Source organism: Diachasmimorpha longicaudata, chromosome 4 (assembly GCF_034640455.1).
Source record: "Diachasmimorpha longicaudata isolate KC_UGA_2023 chromosome 4, iyDiaLong2, whole genome shotgun sequence".
NCBI lineage: Eukaryota > Metazoa > Arthropoda > Insecta > Hymenoptera > Braconidae > Diachasmimorpha > Diachasmimorpha longicaudata.
In genome coordinates this window covers 3,996,666-4,022,939 of record NC_087228.1, presented here as the reverse complement: position 1 = coordinate 4,022,939, position 26,274 = coordinate 3,996,666, and the positions used below count along the sequence as shown (strand labels likewise).

At 37.0% G+C, this 26,274-nt stretch overlaps 3 protein-coding genes across 8 annotated transcripts; 1 reads left to right on the top strand and 2 right to left on the bottom strand.

Moving 5' to 3' along the window:
- Positions 1-3,199: 3,199 nt before the first annotated feature.
- On the bottom strand, positions 3,200-20,272 carry LOC135161575 (malate dehydrogenase, mitochondrial-like). 3 transcript variants are annotated; one of them, XM_064119271.1, is made up of 9 exons: positions 20,135-20,267; positions 19,768-19,891; positions 17,689-18,150; positions 7,016-7,148; positions 6,426-6,721; positions 4,768-5,025; positions 4,529-4,664; positions 4,076-4,278; positions 3,200-3,513 (listed from the first exon to the last, which is right to left on the bottom strand). In XM_064119271.1, exons 2-9 carry the CDS (start codon positions 19,783-19,785, stop codon positions 3,385-3,387), a joined length of 1,635 nt encoding a protein of 544 aa, XP_063975341.1. In that variant the 5' UTR covers positions 19,786-19,891; positions 20,135-20,267; the 3' UTR covers positions 3,200-3,384. The 3 variants fall into 3 exon arrangements, with proteins under 3 accessions (XP_063975341.1, XP_063975343.1, XP_063975342.1); XM_064119273.1 differs by lacking the exon at positions 3,200-3,513 and having other exon boundaries at positions 4,145-4,391; positions 19,768-19,885; positions 20,135-20,272; XM_064119272.1 differs by lacking the exon at positions 3,200-3,513 and having other exon boundaries at positions 4,145-4,377; positions 19,768-19,885; positions 20,135-20,272.
- On the top strand, positions 18,597-21,705 carry LOC135161578 (proteasome activator complex subunit 3). 4 transcript variants are annotated; one of them, XM_064119276.1, is made up of 5 exons: positions 18,913-18,930; positions 19,213-19,301; positions 19,984-20,343; positions 20,702-20,838; positions 21,043-21,705. In XM_064119276.1, exons 2-5 carry the CDS (start codon positions 19,269-19,271, stop codon positions 21,263-21,265), a joined length of 753 nt encoding a protein of 250 aa, XP_063975346.1. In that variant the 5' UTR covers positions 18,913-18,930; positions 19,213-19,268; the 3' UTR covers positions 21,266-21,705. The 4 variants fall into 4 exon arrangements, with proteins under 4 accessions (XP_063975347.1, XP_063975348.1, XP_063975349.1 ...); XM_064119277.1 differs by lacking the exons at positions 18,913-18,930; positions 19,213-19,301 and adding an exon at positions 18,597-18,740; XM_064119278.1 differs by lacking the exon at positions 19,213-19,301 and having other exon boundaries at positions 18,777-18,930.
- A 214-nt stretch (positions 21,706-21,919) lies between these two features.
- On the bottom strand, positions 21,920-25,397 carry LOC135161576 (caspase b-like). Its single transcript, XM_064119274.1, has 7 exons — positions 25,217-25,397; positions 24,924-25,130; positions 24,476-24,765; positions 24,097-24,343; positions 23,265-23,515; positions 22,810-23,077; positions 21,920-22,403 (listed from the first exon to the last, which is right to left on the bottom strand). Exons 2-7 carry the CDS (start codon positions 25,071-25,073, stop codon positions 22,269-22,271), a joined length of 1,341 nt encoding a protein of 446 aa, XP_063975344.1. The 5' UTR covers positions 25,074-25,130; positions 25,217-25,397; the 3' UTR covers positions 21,920-22,268.
- Between the last annotated feature and the right edge of the window lie 877 nt (positions 25,398-26,274).

The following is a 26,274-nucleotide window of genomic DNA, read 5'->3' as shown; positions in this document are numbered from 1 at the left end:
TGTTAGTGATTCAACGGATTATTATTGAGATACGCAACGTTATAAATTTCCACGAGGAATAATTTGTATAATCAGGACTTGTATAATCAGGATTTGAATAATCAGGTTTAGTGGACCATTTGTTTAAAACATTATTTTCTACCACCAATTGTCCCACTTCCCCTAAATCCCGGCAAAAAACATAGTCACTCCTCAAACAGAATCTTTCGATAAGAATTAACTTATCGTTTAATTTCTATCTTAAAATGATATTTCCCCAATTTTTAGGTCAATTTCGCCTCAGTTTTCCGATAAAACTACCCTTCGTTCCCCATTTCGCCCTCTGCAGCTCTAATTGTTATCAAAAATTAATTTCAACTTATTGCAAATACAAAAGCATCAGCCCCGTGCAAAGCTTCATTACTCCTCCAAAATAAATTAAAATAATTTTATTTTATTCACGAGTACATAAAAAATAGGACATGATGACAAACCACTAATGAACACCATAAAAAATACCTAAGAACCCCCCACCTTCACACATCTCCTTAAATACCCCAGTTATTTTGACCGAACGCCCCCAGCATTTCGCTCAATTTTAACATTCTATTCTCCGTATACTCATGAATAAAAAATAGCGAGAAAAATTCTAGAAATAAATAAACGGAAGCGAGGATTATCGCTGACGATAAACTCTTCAGTGCCGTCAGAATGATAAATATCTTCCCGCACTTGGTAAAAAAAATCAGGAGAAAAATCGTGATTTTTAATTCTCCCCGTCGAAGAGATTTCATGAACGAGGAGAAAAAAAAATGGCAAACTCAACACGTAAGAGCATGAAATGCAGAAGTTTATGAACCCGCAGCGATCGCCAACAACTACAGATACCCATAATACACACACACGTGGGTCCTCGTAATTCGCAGGAGCGACGACGCGTGGCAGGCCGTCGATCGTGGCCGTGAGATCACCGCACTCTGGTGCTGCGAAAGGCAGACGATGAAAATTCCACGGGTGCATTATGGTGTGTTATTCTTCGTGAGTGGGGTCTTTCGCCGCACCCTCTCTCTCTCTCTCTCTCTCCCTTCAGAATTTTTTAGCCTCTCGCCACGAGGGCGTTATTTATAGTTACCAGGCGGGATTACTCGTAACAACGAGAAAGAAGACACCCAAGAAACTAAATCGTGAATAAAGTCGAGCTGTTAAAGCATTCAATGGATGAAAGGGGGAGATTGACCTCAACGAGGCGCCAGAGTTCCTTGCTAAATGCATCTGATATATCGATATAGACATCCCAGGGTCCTGGATATCTTCACGAGTGAGTTCCGGTGGAGATTGCCCCCACCTGGTGAGGAAGTTGAGGGACATTTGTCACGGGCTGGCCGCCAAGTTGGCGTTAAATATTTGGAAAAAATATGGTTTACCTTGACTTCACCGCGGGACATCCAATGCAATTAATGTTAATACGCGTGATTGATCTCGGACTTGAGGAGCTCGCCATCGCCGGCAATTAATACGCCAGAGGGTAATAACTCTTGACGATGGGGTTGGACAGCGAGCGCTGTGAGACAGAGAAATTTTATTTCTATGTTCATGCGGCGATTTTTTTGAGAATTGTTTGTGATTCTGGGAAGGGAAGAGGTGTCTGAGGGGGTTGGTAACAGGGGATGGGGAATATGAACACTTGTTATTGAAAAAAAAAAGTTTATTTCAGAGAAATATTCTAAGGAAATGAGGAAAAAATGGCTCTTGTGGAATTAATCTGTCATTAACGTGGCAGAAAAATTCAGAAATGGCGGTTTTACCCCTCTCTTAGGAGTGAAACAGGATCATCGTAGAAATTCCGTTCTAGATCTTTTTGATTCTGTAACACGGGGGAAAACAGGTTTAGAGTTATCGGGAAAAAGCTTTGCATTTCTACATTCATTCGGGATTTCTTCAAGCGATTTTTCTTTTAGAAATATTTTATTAAAATAAACTAAAGATCTGAGAGTTCATGAATTAATAAAATTATAGTACGAAAAAAATCATAATCTAATGTTGGTAAGTTTCCTTCAATTTCGGAAAAAAATCGCGTTTAAATCGGTAAAATTTCCAGTACCAGCCCTGGACCGAAATTATTCAACTAAAAAAAACCCACCGATAATTTCATATTCAAATCAACTCAGGTGATTGATTTTACCATGGAGATCTCGCCTTAAGGGAATAATTAACTCAAAAAAAATAGAGAACACTCCGAGGAAAATCGTAAATGAAACTGTCTCAGAAATTTAGCGCAAATTGCTCGGGTTCTTCTTGTCAAGGAAATTCCCCATCTATTGATCGCAAAAAAAATTATGATTATCAAACCGGAATTCATTATATCCATGTTACACTTTCTATTTCTCCTACCCCGGAAACATTCCACAAAAATCACGCTATAGGTGGACTCTCGTATTTGATCCCTCACTCGACGAAATCCCCCGTCTGACACATTCCAGATCCACAGGCCATTGAACTACTTCCTTCGACAGCCACAAGCGATTTGTTAAAAATAGCGTATGGTTAAAGGGAAACATTTAACCTAGATTGAAAATGGAAATAATACACTCCAACAAACAGGGCCTAATTTTAACCTGCCATGAAAAAATTGAAAAAACAAAAAACAACATCAACGCAGGTGTGAAATTATCCGAGATCTTAATGCGTGCAATGCAAGAAATGTGATGATGTGGTAGCTGTGAATGTTTATTATGCTACTTAGTTCTGATCCCCAAGGACGTGGAATTGGACTCGTTAAGCCCCGAAGATTCGAATCCAGTGATGTTAAGTGCCAGTGAGAATCGTCAGGACACTCCCAGGTTGCAATTTACGAATGAATGGGTTCCCTCAACCCAGGGGAACTTAATACCGCAAACCTGATTGCTGTGGGTACTGGGATAAGAGGAATCCGGTAAATTATCACAAAATTTTCTGGCTTTTTCCCTGAAAAGTTGCCGAATGCACACAAAAATTACTTCATTCATTCATCGCAATTACATAAATTTAATTTTAATCAATTGAGTAAGTTTATTGCACACGCACTGAAATTTCGTCCTGATACAGAGAGAAAAAGAGAAACATTCGGTAAAAATAAAAAACCTAAAGTTTATTGACCCTCTAAAAAAGTGACAATTGTAATTATTTGCCAAAAAAATCGATGAAAATTATGGAGTGCTCCCAAAAAAAATGGTAGCAGTTACCTAACTTTCCGTAATTTTTCATTAAATTCCAGAACAGAAATTCGGAAACACTAGCTCATGATATTATTTTTATTCGGAGGTGAACTTGTTTTCCATTTGAACATTTATTAATTTAAAGAAATCAGGACTTTTTACTTGAAATTTCAACAGCAATTTTATAGTCAACCATTTCGTAGTTGATAATTTAAGAAGTTGGACAAGTCGAAGGACGCTCATTGCTTAGTCGCACATTACGCGACACCTCTTGATGACAATCATCATGGCAAGTGGGGCACATTTCCGTGGAATTGACACGTGGCCCAAGAGCGAGTGCCTGGAACAAAAATGATAAACAAGCTGACAAAGCAACTAAAATGATCCTCTCATTTGCTCAAATTCTTCGCTCTTATCGTCCCCTCATTCCCCATTTGGAGGCTATGTATAGTTGATGGTGTTGAGTTGGAGATCACGTTCTGGCACGCGTCGGTTAATAATCCAGTATCAGTGATACTAATGAAAACATATGCGTGCGCGGGTGCAGTTTCATTAGAGTCTAGGAAAACAGACTCGTTCATTCGCCCCAATATTTAATCTCAGATGACGTAATCAGCAGTTCTGCGGATTTCAGCTGCGCCACGGACATTTTATTTAAATATTAATTTCAATTTTTCACTTAATTTCCTTTCCTCCAGGAGGATTTAAATAATAACTTATCAATTACGCAAATTCTCTATTTTTCGACTGAGAAGTAAAAAATATTTTTGTCGAGACTATCGATCAATTCTTCACTAAAAAAATTTTTTTCACAGTACAAAAATTTAAAAAAATTCTTCCGTACACTCGAGCGTGTGCCTGACACATCAATCACAAATTACATTATGATAAAAGATAATTACTTCGCCGGTTCTGATAGAATTCTTGATAATTGGTATTGCATCGTCGAGTAGTTTGCACTCATAGTTCGTCAGTGGGGGAATACCCAGATGCCTCTGTATGCCGTCAGGGCCGAGTTCAACTGGCGCCGTCAAGTACGTCACTTCCGGTAGCACGCAGGAACGCACATAGGCGCATTCCACAACGCCACGCTGATCTTGAAGGCCTGATTGTAGTCAGACGTATAACTTACCATAAGAGATAAATCAAATTAATATAATGTTCTGATGTTCCCCGGTCCTCTTCAGGGAATATCCAGCTGCTGCTACAATTTTATTTCTGAATGAAAGCGTTGCATTCGTCAAATATTTTTAGTTATTATTAGAAAAAATATTTTTGAATCAGCGTGCATTGTCCAGAATTTTAAAAAATCACACCTCAAAAATTGACTCTTGAAAAAGAGGTAATTTCCTCACCTTTGCACAACGACATGCAGAATCTCGCAGTGGCGAATCCCATTGTCAGGGACGGCCCTCCCATTCTCCCTTTGTACTCTTTCGTCACCTCCTCCTCTGCCATTCTAACAGCATGAGTGAGCTTGCTAATTTCTTCCTAAGAACTCATCAAGTCAACGACTAGTAGTACAACAGCGAAAAATATCACTCTCTAATTGTCATAAATTTGCCCACCCACTGAGCAGAGTCATGTAACATACATTTGTGAATTCATTGCAGGGTTGTGTCTGTGAGAACAGTGGTACACGTGTCCTTGAGCAGGAGCCACCAATGACAGGTACGACTAGATACTCTGGCTCAAAGCCCAGAATCCCAGCGGCAAAGGTATTCGCACGAACGCAGTCCAGTGTTGTAATTCCGAATAAACGATTGTAATCAAAGATTCCGTATCTTTTGTACAATTCACCAGCCATTGGGATGAGATGATTGATTGGACTCGTGGCAACGGCCACTAGGGCCTTCAAAAAATAGTGAGTAATCATTGTTTTAAACACCTGGATATACTCTTTTTAATTTTACTTTTTTAGCACTTTTATTAATCCCTATAATGAAATTTCAAAGTTTAATTTCTCTCAAAAGTTTTAAATAGCAATATAAGTTGTGTTAATTCCATATTTTTTCAAAATTTGCCAACGCTATTAAAAAAATATCTACCAGATGAATATCTTCTAAAAATATTTTTCTACATAAAAATATAAATTAAAAATACGAAATTTCCATATGGTCTTGGATATTAAAATCGATGACTTCCATTCAAAAGTTAAAAAACGAAAGAATCTAGTAAAAAAAATGCTGTAATATCTCGGAGACATCTTTCTTGTTGAACTGCAACAGATAAAAATGAGTTTGCAAAGAAACCCCGGGGATTTGTCACGTTTTGTCTCTTTTGTTGGCGGTAATTCACTGTTCACTTCCCTCTCAGCTCATTCTTCAACCCCTCCTTCCCACCTGCCCCTCCTCGAAGTATTAAATTAATGAAGACGCGTAACGAGACAAGGTCAACCACATCCGGCCACTCACCATAGTACTCAAGTGCTAAAGGCAAATAGTTGTGTTACTCGGTTCAGCTCATTAGTTAGCCCCACGGGAGGAGCCCCGTACACCATTTACCCCAGTGAAAATATCACGTGTGCTAATCGAGGAGATTGAGACATTTTTAACCTCCCGGCCCGCGGGGAGGAAGTTATTGTACGTCGAGAGTTAAATTCAGAGGAAATTACGAGAGAACCGGGTAATCACGCGGACAATTGTGCTCTGACAATAAATTTTTTTAACCTGTGTAACAAAGAATTATGTGAAGAAAAATTCGAAGTTGTTTGCACCCTTTCGGAAAGTTTTAATTGAATTTTTACAATTTTTTTAGGTTTAATACGACGCTACTAAATGACAAATTCCTGTCTGACTCATAATTGAAAAATCTCCTTGGAATGAGCGTACGAAAAGTTCATGTCGTTCTATAACTCAAAGAATTATCATTCTTATGCGATTTTAATCGGGGGTGGAAAGTTTATCCCCTCCAATACCCCTCCCCCCCCGCCCTAAATTACATTTAATAATTAATCAATAACTAATTAATTCAAGGGTTCACTGAATATACGTTCAAAAAAAGGAATTACTGATATTTAATGTTAGGATTATGTCAATCTTCAGAGCTCCGTTAAGTGTTACTTGAATAAATAAATGAAAAATATTAAATAAATATTTTTAACTTGGTCAGTAAAGGTAAATAATAAATACAGAAAAATTTGTCATGCTGCGTCCAAAATATAAAAAAAAGCCTTAACATGAGGATATCTTATCTATTCGTATGGGAAAATCTACTGAGAATAAGTAGAAATGGCCCGTGAGGGTTCCTCACCCTTGGAGAATGCTTGATAATGCTCAATATATAGTGAGCCAATATTTCCGCGTTTGTCATGAGAATGTCATTATGATCTTTCCCGTCAGATGATGGCAAGCCCGCGGTAATCACCACAATCTTGGAGTCCTCCAGAACAGATTTAAGCCCCTCGTCTCCAGGCAGCCCAGCAGCAACTCTGCACTTCGTGTCGACATGATTCAACTCCATGGCCACGTGGCACACTGGTGTCACATCGTATAGTGCCAACTCGTCAATCAACGAGCAGTGCTTGAGAAAAAATGATAGAGCATTACCTGCAAAGAGAGACAAATTTTTCTCGGATCATTTAATTTTTTTTTCTTAATTATTTTTTTCTTTGCAATTCTAAGGACACGGGCATCATAATTATTAGCACGTCGGGCTGGTAAAAATTAGGTTATTAATTATTCTCCAGAGAATATTCAGTATTTAAATAAAAATTACTTGACAGTTCCGTAATTTTTACTGAATATTTCTTCTCCGTTGGCAGAAGTAATTTTTTCACTCAGTGACCATTAATTACTTGCACCGTTACGACGATTATAATAAAATAATTATAAAAAACTCACCGGTTCTTCCGCCAGCCCCGAGAACCGCAACTTTCATGGATTTCGATTTAACCGTCTGGGTTAACCCAAAAAAACGCCGACACAATTCGAAATATTTCATTGAATTGGAGAATCCGCGGGTACACGAGGATCTCTGCAAAGTGGCGCATGTGATGGGTAAAAACATCTTAACATTTTTTTGTGGAATGAGATCCCTCTGTTAAACGCGTTTTAATTTCACTCGTCTGTCAATGTGACAACGAAATTTACCCGAAACAAGTGAATTCTTTGGTGAAAGACATATGGATTTCCCCGACGTAACAAACATTCGACTTTAATACACTGATGCTTGACCCCCTTTCCTGTATTATTTTCTTTGTTGTCTCCATTCCTCGAGGGGGGCTTGAAATTTTTACCCAACGGAGGGGGGGGGGGATTGCATGCAGAATATATTCTCCCCGCGTTCATCCCTCCGTTGACAGGTGACATTTAAGAACAAAATTAGATAAGAAAAATAACGTACCCGTAAACGTAACGTAAATTTTTATCTAAATTTTCCAAAACGAATTTCAGAAATTTTTATCGTGTTGCAATTCCCCGGAAATTTTAGAATATCTTCTCATTGTGAAGGTGCGATTCCGGGGGAAATTCAAAGAGAATTCAAAGAGAGTTGTCAATTTTTATTGGAAATGGGTTATAAGAAATAAGAACAATTCAATAAGTAATTTAAACTATTTTATTCTTTATGATTCAAGTTAAATAATTATGCTCGGAAGACACGTCCACTCTATACCGATTTCTTAGACGAACTGACCAGGTCTACAAAGGGAAACAACACCCTGGACCTTCCAGCCACATGTTCTCAAAGAGTCCTATTCATTCCACTTTGTCTTCATCTTCATACTTATAAACAAGCCTAAATGTCATACCTCACACTTCTCAGAATTCGAACCCATAAAAATGTGTTTCAACACTCAGAAGAGAATAAGATTGACTTTTGTTCTCTATTTATTTTATGAAAATTCAACAATTTTTGCCCCTTTTTAACAACCTGTGCCTTGAAGGTGAAAATACTTTAAACATTAGCAAGATTTCTTTTTAATAAAAAGATTCCCTGGTTCCATATCAATTGTCACTTAACTTCGCGATAGAAATGCGGAAACGCTGATTCATGATACACTTTTGAACACCACTAAGATAATTTTTATCAAAAATTTCTCTCCGTACATCGGCCTCCTTTCCCATTTTTTTTACAATCTGACTGCTGAATGTTGGAGGTCCCCTGGACGTAGTTCCGTCTTCAGAAGTATCATTGAGCCTTCGAAAGAAGTTGAAATATGTCTCAACATTGTTGCACAGCGATATAGCATTACCAACGGTCTTGCATTCCAGGGATTACGGGGCCACTGCCATCAACTCAAGAAAACACTGGTCACATGCACCAGGCTGACTTCCCGGAGACATTTTAACGACAATTGTACATATAATAGAGAGGGAGAGAGGTCGGAATGGGCTTCAACGGGGTGGGGAAAGGGGATATCGTGTGGCACGCTTCTCACAGAAGTCTGCTTCAACTCAATGGTCTTGACTTTCGTGGAATGCATTCCACAACTTCAATGTATGACTTTGTTAATTCGGAGTTCTACACCGACGATGCTGAGACTCGCATTACTGAAATGCGCGGGTGAGAAATCACGGGGAGGGGGGAGGTGTTAGGTTGCGTTCACGAAAAATCGGTGGTATTTATTCGCGGGAAGGGGGTGAGGAAGGCAGAAAAGGAAGGTGCGAAAAAAGAGATTGAGTGACACAAAATTTGGATGTATTTCACACGAAAAAAAATTTAATTACGTCTGGTTTATACTTTATTTAAACATACAGTATATGTTCTATTAAAGATCAGTATATTAATATATTTAAAATTACATACATTATTATAATTATTTTATGCATATTCTAGGACATCTCGGACCAAAAATCAATATTGAGTGAGAAAATCCAAGAGAACTATGAATTTTCTGTTTCATTTTCCATTAAGAATCAATAAAAAACCAGAAAATATTGATAAATAAAATTCGCATTTAACATTGAGTGGATTGGAAAATCCAATGAATTAAAATATTGAAAGCTCTCTCTGTAAAGTCTGAAATTTGACGATATTTTAACTGATTTGATTCGCTGTTTCGCAACTTTATCAAAAAAATTTGATTTTCCTGAGTGAAAAAGAACATCGAACAGATGAAAAAATGAATTGCAATCCGAGTGAGGCATTGCCGGTGGTCGGATCGTCTGTGGAACGTTTCATAATAAATCAACGACAATCACAAGTTAATTGCGATATATTGTTTCAGTACCGTGTGACCCCCGGTAACCCTGAGACAGATTGTGCAAACGTTTGAAGTCTTGCAAGTACAATCCTAATCAAGATAATACGCACGTAATAGGCCAATAGGCGTACCCCATCCAGTCCTAATTGACCCATATTCCATGTAAACCCCTCATTTAATTGCACATCTGTGCTCCTTTGAACTATAACTATCATTGTAAACAATGCTTGGTATTCTCCCAGTGATTGGAGTTTCTAGGAAGTTATATTAGTGTCAAGGATTCCTCTCCTCAGTGGCATTCAACTCCTCTGTAAACCAATTTCAATCTTTTCAAATGAAAAATTATTGATACACATTCGCGACAACTGCACATTTCCAGGAACATCTGGATCATTCAGCTGCTCCTATCTCTCAATAGTTTGAGAATAGAACTGGTTGGAATTGCATTAGCGCATCTTGATACGACTAGTTGGATTGATAAATGATCCATCAATCTTCCACGCGGATATACATCATTTTGTTGCGTACACGTCTATCCATGGACAGAAAACGCTGATCTGCTTCCTAGAATCAGGAGAGGGAAATGGATTCAGGTCGATGTCTCTGTGACCAGTCCTGAGTCCATTCTGTTTCATTTTTATAGTATTTCTGATCAATAATTGTCATAGTATGGGCTGATTTTTGGGATTCTTCACTTTCGACTCTTAAGGGATTACTCTCATGTGATCACTTCGAAAAATCGATTTTTTTTTATATATTTTGACAGTAAAACCTATTAAAAACATGCTGTGAAAAATTCAGACCGAAATTCATAGTATTTGATAAGTTACAGCTCATAGTCGCCGACGTGTCGTAAGCGACTGTCTACCAGGCTTCAAACTTTAAACGCATTTTTCTCGAATCATCATTTTCTGAAACAGTCATGGTCCTAGAAAAAAAAAGTATTCAACCGATTGCTTTAAAATTTACATATGTTCTTCTACTCATTTATAGTTATCGTCCCTACCAGAATTGTTTATTTTCGAAAATATTTTCATATTTTTTTTTAAACGATTTTTAACGAAAAAGAACAAGATTTTCGTGATTTTTTTTTGAAGCTCGATATTTTTTTTTTTTTAATGAAATTGATTATATTTGGTAGGGACCATAGCCGCAGATCTACTGAATAATAATCCACTCGATTTTTTTATCTCAGACAACATGAACAGCCGCTATCATCTTGACCAGTGAACTACCTTTTTTTGTTGGGGACTACTTTGACTTAAAAAAAATATATGTTAAAAATGTAAAAAACGAAAAAAAATAATTTTTTTGTACATTTCAAAATATAAATAAAAATATATTAAAAAATTAAAATGATTGAATTTTGTTGTCGCATAAAAAAAAAATTCCTAATAAGTGGTAAAATGTATGCGTTCACATGAGAGTAACCCCTTAAGCCATTTCCTAGTGGAAAAGTCCTCAGCTTTACTGAGAAATTTAAAGACTGAGTTAACTTTTGAACATTTTTAAAATAATAAATTATCGTCAGTGGACTATGTGAATTGCAGAGGCGAATTTTTCCATCTGTTTAGATTGAGAAAATTATTTAGGACTATTTAAGAATGTTACGGAGTTGGAAGCCATCTTAGATTGACAAAAAAATATTATTTAGTATTTTTTATCTGCGAGAAAGTTATTCTATTTAGAAGATTTCGCCGAAAATTTCCATCAGCAAATTATGCCCAACCCTAATATTTACTGATGCTATCAATGCAGTGGCCTTACGTATAAAACCTGATTGCAAACGCGTGGGGTTGACTTTTAAATAATTCATAAATATACAACTCAGTGAGTGAACTGAAACAACTGCTGATAAATGGTAATTGTCATTTCGATTTAATCTCAATCGCGGGGTTATGCACATGCTAAATTTAAACTATTCCAACTTATAGTGAATGGGCTACGAATTATTAACCAGAAAGGGAAAAACAAGTTACGGGTTAAAAATACCAAGGAATTTCCGGAAATTGTCGCGAGGGAAAAGTTCAGTGGAATGTACTTTGTTCGAGGTTTCAAATGTCCTGTGAAAAAAATGCATAAAATCACCGGTGGAAAGTGAATTTAAATGTTGGCATGTTAAGTGATTCTCTCGAAATGCATCAACTGCTGAACAATTGGAAAGTGCATCGAAGGTCGTTTATTTATTTTGTAATTGAGTAATTTAACATGAAGAGGGTTTTGGAATATTTCATTAAATAGAGGAAACAAATAGAGTTCAAGAAATTTCACAGAATTTTATTTTTTTCAGTTCAAACTTGTCAGGTCAACCAACGTTTTCTGTTAAAATTAAAAAATCTGAAGAAAATTAAGTTGACAGATGAGTGGATCGATCCATCGAAGGAATTAAAAACATGTAAGTTCTCGATTAAGGCTGAATGGACCGTGTCGATTGGAATTCCAGTGGATTTGTAATTAAACTGATCGCACTCGTTCAGAGATTGATCGGGTCGAGATAGAGTACCACTTCCGTTGGAGAAATTCGCCGTTATACCGACTGTTGATGCAGAGGAGGGAGCACATGCCAACGAAACTGCTATAATTAATTACTGGGGTACGGTATGAATTACGAGGTTGCATCTTTGTTTCTGAGTAAAAGTCTTTTACCGTGAATTAATTGCTTCCTTGGAGACTAATACCGGGGTACTGTGGGGACTTTTTCGCAGTGAAAGATCGAGTTAACGAGCGTTATGAATTCCCCGCCGAAATTCAGTGAAATATTCTGGTTCAAATTCTGTACAAAATTCCGTGACATTTTATTCTCATTTCACTAAATATTTCTCTTATTTTAATTATTTTCTCCTATTGATTATTTCTCTTATTCACGGGGCCGGCTAAAACTCTGGAATTCCACTGAGTTTTCAATAAAACCGGAAATTTCACGATTTTTCAATCTTCTTTTCAGTGTCACTGGTCTGAAAACCTGTAGTCAACTATCCATGAAATTTAATTTTCGAGGATAAAAAAAAATAAGCAAATCCAGTCACTTCTAGTATTATTCTTGAGCATTGGATAGCCGCTGGTGGCAATAAAATCTCCGATATGCACACAAACCCTCAAGATCGGACGTGAAATTCCTTAACTGTCTAGTTCTCTGCATTGCGTATAAACCTCCATCTCTCTCCAATTCTGCCATAGCCCCGACCCCTTGTTAACCGTCAGGTTCAAGGGTTCACGTCCAACTCCAGGCGTTCACTGGGCATTTTATTGCGTGAAAAATAGTGTGCGAAAGCCCACATATGCAATACAACAGAGGCAAAGACAGTATTGCTTTTAAACTTGCAATGGATATACACGATTTTCGCTGAACTGTGTACCCATGTTAAACACATACGGAAGAAAAGGCTCTTGAAATAGGAAGATTTCTCAAACGATAACAAACACACTGATTGGTATCTAGTTACTGGATGACCACACAACCGATTCAACCACTTGGCCCTCGAGGCAACTCGAGTCCTACGATAATTTCCCACCCGATCGCAACCGAGGGGAAAATCGCTATTCGAATTAATGTCATTAATACAACAAATTAGAGATTCCTCGGGTTTTTCTTCCATCACATTCTCTACCGCATTTATTTCTCGAGCGGGGTTTCAAATGGAATGGAAAAACTAATGAAAGAATCGATTATGTATCGCATTCTCTCGAGGATTAAATTTATTTGTAAAATGTATTATGAGAAATGGAAATATTCCGATCTACATTATTTAATTTTATAATTTTTTTGAGGGATTAAACGAATAAAAGAACTGAAAAATAAAAATTAAAGTAGATCTATTGCTTTTTTATCATTTTATAAATAAAATAACGAGAAGTCGAAGTTTCAAATCAATTGAAGTGGTCTTTCCGCTGAAATGTGTATTAAAATAACAATTGAGCCTAAAAAACTGTGTAATAAATTTACAAAATTGTACTTCATTTGAAAAATTTCTGCTCATAGTCGTTAATTGCCCTCATCTTCAGGGCATCTTTCTCTTTATATTGAAGAAAAAATCACTTTGATGGGACAATGTTCCGCTTGTCCCGAAGAGGAGGACAATTTTTTAATGATATATAAAAAAATCTAGTTCTCACATTTTGTTTTAAGGATGAAATAACGTAGTTGTGACGCAATAGACAAGATATTTATCGGAGAAAATTAATCGTGTGATATTATGACAATATTTCTGTCAATGTGTTCTAAATAATTCAACTTTCCCACCAAGTGTAAATCGTTATCCGAATTAGCGTCATTAATCCAACAAATTAGAAATTCCTCGTGTTTTCATTCCACAGTTTTTCAACTTTTTCACATTTATTCCCTGACCAACTCTCCCAACGGAATGATATAATGAATCTAATTGTAGGTGATGTACACAGTCGTGATATCGTGTCACGTGGTTATACCTCATAATGACGGTAAAATGCCTGGTGACCTCGAGACGCGTGTTCCAGTGGCAAGCCTAGGATGATGATGATGGTCATGTGGAAAAAGAAATGAAAAAATCCAACGAGAAGGTGGATGACAAAAAAATAAAGGAATAAATGTCTGCCATACCACAGAAGGTAGGCTTACTGACCGACGTTCCGTCAACCTCGGCCGAGGACACGAACATACGTTCACGTTTTATTTCAAATGTGAAATGGAGGGAAAAATAAAATAGCCAACATACCAAACTCACGTATTTTCACATCGCTGATACAAATGAAAAACTTGTTTTTCAATAACTATTTCAAGTTTTTTTTTACTCGAGTCAGTGTTATGAACGAGTTCAGCGTGTCCATTTATCGACTAATCATCGTTACCACGGGTTGGATCATCTCGGTAGTAGCAGAGAAGACTGGGGACGTAGAGGTTGGCGGGAAGACCGCACTCTGTGTAATACTCACGCTCGTCGGGAATACCGTTCTCCGTCAGGGTTTTATTCATGTCTATTTCTTTGCCCTCGAATTTCCAGTCGTAATTCCGGCCATTCGCATTGAACGACGAAAATCTCTCCTGGATTTGGGCTATTGTATCTTCCTCGCAGACCTAGGGGTGCGAGGCAAGGGTAAGGAGTTGTACGATTCTTCGGATTAAATTTGGGGTAAAACATATCTGACTGAGAAATTTGGTAATTTTTTTCAATTTTAGAAAAATTCCAATGTGGGAAATTTTCGAATTTTGTTTTCATCCCAATTTCAACCAAACGAATGATGGCATTTCCCGTTACGTAGTACAAGTAAAATCGTTTTACTTCGAATATTTTTTTAATATTTCCCGATAAACAATTTGTACGCGTTTGAACCGCCAAAACTGTCATTAGAAAAAATCAAGTTCAAAGACTTTACCTCGACATGAACAGATTTGGAGGAGAATCCTTGGACATTAGTGATCAAAAAATTAAAAAAATGTTACCAATAATACAGTGAAGACAACAGCCACAATTTGGAAACAATGCTCTGCATTTTGTGCAGACAGAAAATATACGCTAGAAGCCACAACTACGAGTGAAGAACTATACCATATGACGTGAAATGTCACCCATTTAATTGCTTGAAATTGGAATGAAAAAAATAATCCAGCCAAATAGCCCTCGACCTTCAAAATCAATCGGATATTTCCCTCCAGTTTTCCTGCGTAGCGCCGATCGAGAGAAAACATACATATGAATAACGCGCGCCACAAAAGGCCTTGTTCCCGGAGCGAAATTGCGCCAGGAAGACCGCACTTTCGGGTCGGGGAGCCAGAAAAAATTGTTATAGAAAAAAACCATTAAGCTCTATACAATAAAAGTAGACTGGGATCAATTCATAGAAATATGAAAAGTTCTTTGACTCGGAACTCGACAATGCATCTCCAACTGAGAAATACAAGACTTTTATGAGTAGTATTGAAGATGCCATTGCACAGCCTACTCCAGGAAAATCTAAATCTGAGCATAAACTGGAATGAAAGAATACGAATTCCAATCAACAGGCAACACAAGATATTATGTAATCTTTGAATATATGGAAGTCTAATCCACTGTCATGTTAGGACAATGGGTGTGAAAAAATCAAACGATTGAGGAAGGCTGCTTTTAAAAAATGGAGATCCACGAAAGAACAAAATGATCCTATAGACTGCAAAAAACTCGTGGCCATTGCCAAGAAATTATTCAAAAAAAAGGAAAAGGAATACTTCATCTTGTTCGCAGGATCCTTGAACAATGGAACGAACATCAAATATGTTTGGAATAAGTGTCGAGCCCTAAAGAACAAGTGGGTTAAGGTGGGAGAATATAATCCCACTGCAAACCTTTAACTGAACAACAAAATTAAATCAGTAATGAATAAACTCGTCCCAACTGATCCTGAGTAGTATCCTCCATGTGAGAACAACGCATTCCTGTCCCATTCTTTCGACTATGCTCACATCCAGAAACATTAATAGCTCTCCAGGTATTGATGACATTGATTATTCGATATTTAAAAAATTGCCCAATAAATACAGCCTAATATTATTAGACATATCTAATCAATTATATAAGTGCGGAGCGTACTTTTAGGTTCGATTAAACAATTTATTCGCTTCCTACCCAAATCAAATGCAGAAAGTGTGAGGCTTATGTCATTATCCTTATGTGAGTTTAAACTTTTCGAGACAATGATTACAAATCAACTGGACTGGGAGGTGGAGCATAAAGGAATTATGACGCCCAACCACACAGGGTTCCAGAAGGGGAATTCCGGCCTAAATAATCAAGCGATCATCACCATGACCATCAGTCAGGGATTCTCATAGCGAGAAGACACACTGGCGCTATTTTTAAATGTTCGTGGGCTTTTGACAACGTCAATTGTGATATTGTATTAGATAAACTTGCGAAGATATGATATCCTTTAAGTCTGCTTCAATTTGCCAAGTGCATCATGCACCAGCGAGAAGTCTCCACTGCTCATTCGGAACAAGTTAGATATCTTCACAGGGGAGTACCCCAGGGTGGTGTTTTCAGACTTCTGCTTGACCCAATCTATGTGCTAGATATTGTTAAAAATGTTGCCGAGGGTGTTGTTGTCTCCCAGTTTGCTGATGACACTGCTGTTTATTGTCGGGATAAGACCAACGATCAAAATATCTCAAAAACAGAGAGGGCTGTTAAAACTCTAGGATGAAATGTAGATGAAATAGGTCTTGAGCTTGCTCCGCAAACACGAAATTGATCTATTTGCATGCAGAATACAGACAGAGATGTTTATATATTTTCTAACATTCTTAGTGCCCTTCAATCTCTTAATCACCCTCAATTGAAGATAAAAGTCAATGAACAGTTGCGAGAGGGTCGAGAGAAATTCAATGAATTCAAGACTAGAACGTATTCAATAAGTGAAATTAAGCTCTTCCGGATACCCTCTCACGTGGATATTCCTAGTGGGTATTCCTAACGAGGAGGCTGACAGACTTGCAAAGTTAGCTAATGAAACAAACTGTCCTGAAATGAGCAGAATTCCTTTCACAAACTGCAGAGAACAATTCGAAGCAGCTTTAAAAAAAATACAACAGATTCGTTACCAGAGCAAGGATAATGGAAGAGTAAAAGATAATTTCAACATCTTTTTGAAAAATTGTCTAAGGCGAAAAATTGTCATAAAAAGCTTAGTCAACATACAATTGTATGGGTCAATCGTCTTGTTCAGGATTGGGATTTTGTACGATTCTTCATGTTAATGCGGTGAAATATTTTACACTGCCCTGAAGAATGTTAGACATTGTACATGATCTTAGATCATCTGTCATTGATGTCATCGATGAATTTTTCAAACCTTGAGAACTCAATATCTAAAGAATGAATACAGTCTAGACATTAATTCTATATATTTTCACTTTGTAGCTCATATATTTTGTTAATAAGGTTCAAATGCTTATTTAAAAAAAATTAAAACGTTGAATTTCCATTTCTTCTAATGATTTTTTAGAGAAAAGCCCCATGAATTTTGGAATTGTCCACAACAAGGAAAAGTCAATAGTGTAACTTTCGGAAAATTAAATCGTGTAAATTCCAATTTTTTCGAATGAATAGTAAATTTCCAGGAAAATTCTTGCAATAATTGAAAATTACTTAAGTTGTTCGTTTTTGAATCGATCGTGATTTACTTAATTTTCTGGAAAATAAAAATCGTTTTCAATTGAATATTGTAAACTAAGATAATTTTTTCTCGCAAACCCATAGATTAATCAAGTAAAAAGCCTCACACTGAATCATGTTGCAAATTTTCAGTGATATTCAGGGTGTATAGTCAGACCAAAAAAAATTGAACCTATTCATCTGAACTCGTTCGCCATATTCAGCCTCATATGTCTCTATACAGTGAATTGAGTCATCTACTCACCGATATTATCGCTCTACATCCGGTTAAGGTATTGATGATCCTGCATGGTCTCGGATTTTTTGTCAATTTTCCTTTTTTGTACTTATCATCGAGCCACCAGGGACACCTATCAACTGGCCGCCAACTCAAGACAGACGAGGTGATACCTACATGCGGTATCGGTCCATGGGGACAAAACGGCACCAAAGCACCGGTCACTCGGTGCACCTGGTGTTTAATATCTCCACGTGAATGATCGAACCAGTGGCTTATGTCCTTCCCAGCGTTTGCAATTATCGGACATATCTCTCGCGCATTCCGCCAGGTTTTGCAGAGTTCAGTGAGGTCATAGACGCCGTACAAATACGATACCCAACAGTCATCAGGGGTATTATGGACCGCGACCTCAGTTGGAAGATAGTACCGGTCCTTGTCACCATATTTTGAATCATCATTCTCCACATCCTCTGAATATCTAGTTTCCTTGAATTTACAGACAATTCATTAGCGAAAAGATGAAGTCAATTTTGACAATCGTCCAGTTTTCAATGAATATCTCAGGATCTAGAGAGAATAGCAAAATTTCTTTCATAACTTTGTTTGTAAAGCAAATTGAGTACTACAATAAATGTACTAATAAAAAAAATTGTATCTCCCTTAGATTCGGAGATATAGCTCTAAAACTCGACTGACAGGCAAGTCAACTTTTCTCGTTTTACCCCTTTGCTGCAGAATTCAAATTTAAAATTCCCGCTGCAGTCAATTGATCAACTAATGATGAATTGACTGCAGCGGGACGTATTCACGTATTAATATGTCCCTTTGGAGGAGGAGTAATTTGCTTTAAAGAATGTCAATTATACTGAAGTTTTTTGTTAAGTTTTAACTTTCCCGCCTTTTTGTTAATGATTCAAAAATAAATTCTACAATTGACTCCAGCAATTCCAACCCACGCTTCCTGTTTGAAGTTGCACGTTTCAACAAAGGGCTTTTTAGTGTCTCTATATTTTCTGTTTTTTTACCGTTTTTAAAAAACACAACTAGATATAATGGCCGATGCAACAGCAAAAAAGGTAGATTAGTTTATAATCTAGATGAATTTATCAAATATTCGTTTGTTTTATTGTTTTAATGGCTTAAATCCATTGTGATTATTGTAAATGAGCATTCAGTCAGGTTAGTGTTGCTATCCATCGACCGGCAGTGCTGGTAGCATTCAAAGAGCATTGTTTGTGTTTTACTGCGATGCTGCCTTCAAACGTGGTAAACAATGATAATTTATGGATATTTTTCGTTGGTTATTTACGATGGGGATTTATGTATCAATGGCTGTGCATTTTGTCGATGCTTGAATTGTTTCGTTGAATACACTGTTGGGTTATTGATTGCGCATGACAATTCTAACCTCACATATCTGTCGACGACGACAAAAACCACTGGCCGCAGTGTTAGCCAAAATTATAGCTTTTCCAGAATACTCGATGTGTCTTTTTCATCTTTAGATTGTTGAATATTATTGTTGTTTAAATATTTGTGTATTTATAGTTAAGACACATGATTTGACACAAAGGAAAACTTGTACTTGGGATGATTCATACGACATGTCAGAAGATAAATTTAGACCTGCATGCAAGGTGATAATGTCAAATACTGATTAGGGATTCTTAACTATTTTTATTCTTTTCCTTCGAGGAAATATTTCTTTGATTTTGTGGCCTATTAGCAGAGATGTAAGTTAAACCTCATTAGATGCGCACTATTTGAGTTCAATAGATGAAATTCATAAGATTTGGTGTTAAAAGAAGACTTGTGATGAGTTTATCCGAACAAAATCTCTTCATGAAAATCCTCCAAGAGAAAAACACTGAATGGAATGCTCAGAACAATTCACAAGGGTTTTAGCACACACACAGATTGGTAATCATTTATCGGCGAAATTTTCGGTCATCTCTTTTGGATTCGGAAATGTTGCTCAAAAGCTGTACTGAGAGATGAGCCAATTTATTTCGATGTACGCCTAAGGCAAAGCAATTTAAATTTTTCAATTATAAAAAATTAAGCTGTAAAAATATTTAGATATTTGAATTGATATTTACTTACGCCTTCAGATGAATCCATCCTTTAATTTTTACTCTGAAAATCTGTCAAGTGAACATCGCTCTAACCCTCACATAGCTATCATTCGATCGATCCACAATTGTCGAATTGATTCATTCACCTAATACTTACCAAGTTCGATAAATCGGGTGCGAATGTCGATGTCGGATGGAAAAATGATTTGCTGATTACGATTAATCGATATGAAATTGATTTTAGGTTCAAGAGTATAAGGATTCTCTGAAGACAAAGGCTGAGCAACTTCTTCTCAAGGGATTCCCTGAGAAAATTGTTAAGCTCAATGAAATCCTTCAGAGCCCAAACTTCTGCAACCGAAATTTGACGGAGTTCCATCAACCGCTCAACGTACCCATTCCAGACCCAATCGCTATCAATCATTCCAAAGATGGAGCCAGACATAAGCGGATTCATCTAGAAACGGAGAATAGTGCAGATCATGCGTCGGGTACGCCAGTCCTCGCTTTGCTCACTGGACCAGTACCTTGCAACAAGCCACTTTGTGACATGATTTGCATTGTCAAACCATATATTATTCAACTACTAGAAGACTCCAATTTGGTGAGTGTCTTAATGATAAGACAAACTACTATTGAAGGCAGCAAGTTTGGACTTTGGACTTTTTCAAAATATTCACGATTCATTCATTAAACAATTCATTAACATAAACGACAAAGAAAATCATTTTATTCTTTCATTGTCAGTAAACAGCGTTTTTCCCTGGATAAAATTTCTTACGAGAAAAATTCTCTCAATTACTCCAGATTATCCAGCTGAACAATTTACAAAAAAAATTAATCAAATTGTTTCATATTATCATATTTTAAAACAACTTAGTCACCAGAAATTTTCCATTTTTGTTGGAATTCAATTAGATTCTACTTACCAAATATTAATTTGCAATCGTATAATTTTGCAGTTGAAGATGTGGATTTCTTTCATGATCCCCAAAATCGAAGATGGTAACAATTTCGGTGTCTCAGTCCAGGAGGACACTCTAGCTGAAATTCAGTCAGTCGAGAGTGAGGCTGCTACATTCTTCGATCAAATCTCCAGGTATTTTTCATCACATTAGAAAGTCCAGATATAAAGTCCTTCCCTTCACACAAGACAAAGAAAAATTCAGCTTACTTATTGTTGTGACAAACACTTGTCTCTTCAGCACACTTTACAGTCGTGATTCTCTGTACCCATGAAATTTCCACTTTTTAAACAGTTTAATTCTCTGAAAAGTCTTTTAAAAAAATAAAAATTCCTCAGGTACTTCATGTCGAGAGCACAGGTCGTCTGCAAAGTTGCTAAATACCCCCACATCCTGGACTACAGACGAGCAGTCCAGGAGATGGATGAGAAGGAATATACCAGTCTGTGGTTAATGTTGAGTGAAGTACGCAACCGTTACTGCTCCCTGCACGATTTGGTCATCAAAAATATCGAAAAAATTAAACGACCCCGTTCGTCCAACGCTGAATCTCTATACTAACAATCTCCCTCAATGGTTTACCCAGCTATTGATGTGGGAATAACGGCGATGACTTATCGAACTCCAGAGGCATCTACCAGACCTTCATATGACACTGAATGCTGTTAAAAGACTCGAACGTTCCAATCTTGTAAAAACATCTTTGAATAACCTTCATTCTTATCTGAATTTTCGTTTTAATGAATTAAAACCATCTTATTTATTATGTGTAATCTACAATTGCTCTGTTAAGAATCAAGTCCCCACCGCTTTATCTGGGAACGTATTCAGTCTCTCTTACTTTTACCGGAGTAAACCACAATACAGATTCAATTGTCAGCCCTCCAGACTGTTGTATAGGTATTGAAATAAGGCAATCAATGTATTGAAATTAAATAACAGTTGTAGCTCCATCGAATTTTGAATAAAACATTCATTTAAGGTTTTCGGTACTACAAAAATCTTGTTTTTCACGTATTTTCCTTTTTTCTTCCCTGCGATGAGCAATAATTAACAATTAAAAATTGACTCAATTATTCCATTGAAAAATACATTTTTTCAGTAATAAAAAACTTGCTGTTGTTCAAATTCAATAAAACAGTATTTATTTTATCCCATAATGTAAGCCTTAACTAATAATTAATTAAAGGATCTGATAATTTGTTGTCTTGGGTGTATTTAACAGAAAAAACATCATGAATCTGTTTATTTTCTCAACGTATAAATGTATAAAAAAGTTACTTTGTTACAATCGTATTCTTTGAACTTGTGTAAAATTTGCTTCAATCAAAAAATCCTCACGTCCGAATTGAGAATGGTTTCAAATGCCCTCAAAATCGAAAAAAAATCTAAAATAATGTCTCCAGGACGAATTTCACTCCTACGAGCATGATTATGATTGAAGTTGTGAGACTGTTGCACCCACATTCACTTTAAAAAAATTCAAATCCATGAGCAATGGATAAATTATCCAGTTGAATTGCACCTCAAGGAAATATATATATGAAGTAATTGCATAAATATCTTAGGGAGGAGATTGGTTGTCTTCTAGGAAGAGTCCAGGATTTAGGTACATCCGTTTGAAGAATCCAATGTATTTTACTGTCGTCGTCTGACATTGGTTAGAATCAGTCCTTATAGATGCTAACAATTGATCGATCTGTAATACAATCGAAAAAAGTCAGATAATTGAATGCAAGAAAAAACATGAAAAAAAAAATCTTCAAATTGATGAAAATTGAAAATGAAAAGTGGAACTACGGCGAGAACATTTTTTTCTATTCAGTTAATCCAAATTAATTTATCACAACATTTTTTAACAAAATTCTCTCCAAGACTGTTTCTTTCTTATGAATATTTAAAACAATTATGTCATAAATCATATATCGTTTTTAGATCATTTCTTCTTCGGAAAAAATATCTTTTTCTTAGCTATCCAATGTTATAGTTATACGAATATTTAATTATGGAAAAATTCCCCTCATTCATGCTCCAGTCGTCTAATAACGAGCTAATTAAATATTTGTTGATCGCAATGTATGAAATGTGAAACAAATTGTACTCACTTTGCTAAACAAATCCTGAATAGGATACGAGCATGCCATTCTCATAAACACGTAACAGAGTGATTGAATGAACCAAGATCCACAGAGAGTGTTACGGAAAGATACATATCCTGGTAGTGTTGAATTAACAATGAGTATATGCTCAAAATTTCTCGTTCCTTTGTCACGGCCTGCAGTAGAGGTATTTTCAGCAGTGAGCTGAAGGGAATCGTTGAGACGAGGGGCACCAGCACCACTGTCCATAATGGCAAATTGAGAGGATGCGCCTCTGTGAAATGAACAATTAGATATTTATCACTCACTATCACAACTTGTGGATTTTCGCCCTTTGGATGCGATCACTAATAGTAAATAATGGTGCACATCCGCATGGAAGACTTGGAATATATAAAGATAATATGAAAGTAAAATCGATAAAGTGATCTCTTTTCATACGGATGTCCATGAATAATTACCTGCAGCTTTGGAAAATGAATATCTTCGGTTTGTGGCTTAATGCTGGACAATTTTCAGTCGAAAAACAATCGATAATATGGTCGTAGGAAATCACGTGCTCAGGATTATTAACTTCAACGTCGTCAATTCCCGAGATCACACTGTCCCCATTAGCCGATCTGCCCCCATGGCCTGTTATGATAACGAAACAGCAATCCAGTGTGGAATGATCAGGTTTCCGGGAGAAATCAACGACTTCTTTTTTGATGTCCTGGGTAATGGAACAATTTTGCTATTGAGATGATTTGAGTAGAATCATTAGCGAAGCAATAAAACAATTCAAGTCGTTAATATTTTGCGAGCTCATTATCTCGACATTGTACAAGTGAAACCCGGTTTTTTGAGAGTTGAAAAATGGTTTTCATTCCACTCAGATCGACAGACATTCCTCAAAAACTTGACCGATATTTAAAGAAACTTGAATTGTAATACAGCTGAAATGTTAGCTTTAAAATTACCCGATATATCCCGAGAGATTCATTGCAAACAAATTAGTGTGTCAAATTTTTATGAAAAATTGATCAGCGCATTTATACACAGTGAACCGTCGGGAAAATATTCCGATTAATTTCAAAGCTCGTATCGTATTGGGGGAAGTGTTTTTTCAGTTCAAAGGTCAGTCGATAGGCTTGAATCATAGACAAACCTCTTTTGTCCTATGATATACAGATAACAGATAAAATTATCGAAAAATTGACTATCGTACGGATTAGCTACGTGAACTAGTGCAGTCCTATTGGCTGACATTTGACCGGAAAAAATCATTTGAATGACTTGATTAATAGCACTCACAGCGGCAGACAAATCCCATTTCGCTATGACTGTAAACCCCATTTGTTCAAACAGTTCTTTTAAATTATTGTGATCATATTCAGCTGCTTCTCTCACTTTCTTAGGCTCTTTATAATTCATCAATGTTATCAGCAGAACCAATCCACGTGGTCTACTTCGCATTTGATATATTTCAAGTGGGCCACCGTCGCTTATTTCATCCTGGAATCTCGTTGATTTTCTCACTTTTACTTGTACAGGCATCTCACTAAAAAGGGAATGGAGAATTATCAAATGATTCAAAGCAAATTAAAGCATCTAGAAAAAGCATGTCCAGGGAAAAGCCACCCCGTTACCAACAATTGAAACTTTACAACAATTTTGGGAACCGGGTACTTACAAACCGCTGTCTAAATCATACTCCTCATCAAAATTTCGGATATCATTACTGGGTGAATTATTCGCCGGTCCACATTCGGGGATAGTAAGGCGTAAATTCTGATATCCCTTACTTATATTCTTCGGATTGTTGTTAAAAGTAGAATCCACCACTGAATTTACCAGCATTGCTGCGAGATCAACCTGATCAATGTCTGTCAGGCTCTTTAGCAATTTGTCAAACGCCAGGGGTCCACGAGTCTTTATTGCCATTAGTATCTCCATTTTGATAGTGCTATCATTGAGGTCGCGCTAGAATTAATTATTAGAAGTCCTCATCAGTGAACAAGCAAAATAAACAAAACGGTGGAATATAAACAGTTGATAAGAAAAATCGATGACATCATTAAAAAATAGAATTAAAAATGTCGAAAGTGACTAGATCAGTGCTTCATTATAAAAATACTCACCTCCCATTGTGGTATGTTAACATCACCAGGAAGAAAAATTTGATATTCCATCAATTTTGGCCACAGCTTAGTAAAGTTAACGTTCCGAATGAGAGTATAACGACAAATATCAATCCTCGCACGATCTCGTGAGATCATTGTGAAAGACATCAAATAAATAAATGCAGTAGATAAATGCAAAAGATACGTGAGTCTTCACTTGAGTACCTAAACAAAGGGTCGATTAGCCAGAGCTGTCATAAGTGTTGACAATCCCAGGATTTAGCACAAATTCGAGTAACAAAAACACTTGCTAATAGCTGGTGTCCTCAGATTTTTTCTGATTTTCAGAAGGCAATTGTATCTCTTCTGGATTTTTGGACATTGATACTCCTATCACTACTTATCACAAAATGGCCAATTGATCTCCGGTCCCGCCACTTCATTGAATGACCATGCTCTCATGGCGACTTTGCCAGGACAATGAGCAACATGATTCATGTCAACAATCACAGAATAATTGATTATGAAGATCATTGACCGCGTCAGGAGGGGAAAACGCTCACGTGGTGCAATCTATCGGAGTATCAAGAAGCTCGATCCTGTAACTATTATTATCGGATGAGTCTAAACTAGGTACATCCGCAAATAATGGTACAGGAAGTGGCGGCGGGGGGGCTCCGTTTGTACTTTCTCAACTGTACCAATGAACAACTGTACAGAGAATTTTCAAACGTTGAGAGCACCGGTGTGCAGGGATTCAACTGTCGAGACAAAAAGCTAAGCTGTACATGTGGCGCTGGGTCCAGCCACGTTTTTGTCTCGAGAGTTGAATCCCTGCACAGTGGTGCTCTCACCGTTTGAAAATTTTCTGTACAGTTGTTCATTTGTACAGTTGAGAAAGTACAAACGGAGCCCCCCCCTTTCAACGTTCTGTCAAGGGATTCTCATCCTAAAATACTAACGAGAATGTGCATGGAAGCTATGTGCCCCGTTTTTTTCAACTAATTAATTAATTGTTAATGAATCAATTTATTGTATCGATGATGGTTATTTACTCTTTGAGCTTAATCAGATATTTTTTTCGCAGTGTTCTATAATATTTCTTATTGGTACGGTTAATTATATACAGGGTGTCCCAAAACTCAACGTCCACACTTTAAACTTAAGTTCGGGGTGAAATTCTGGATCGAAAAGTCCTGAGCGACTTTTTGATCAGACGCACCCTCTTCAACTTATTCAGGGTTGAAGTTGGACGAATCAAGGGCGTGGGATAACCGGTCGCACGACGGTGAGGAAAACGTGCGAGTGTGGTGGTGCCCCCACCATACGGCACTTTTCCCCTGCGGCAGTAGAAAGAGACGACTGGTGG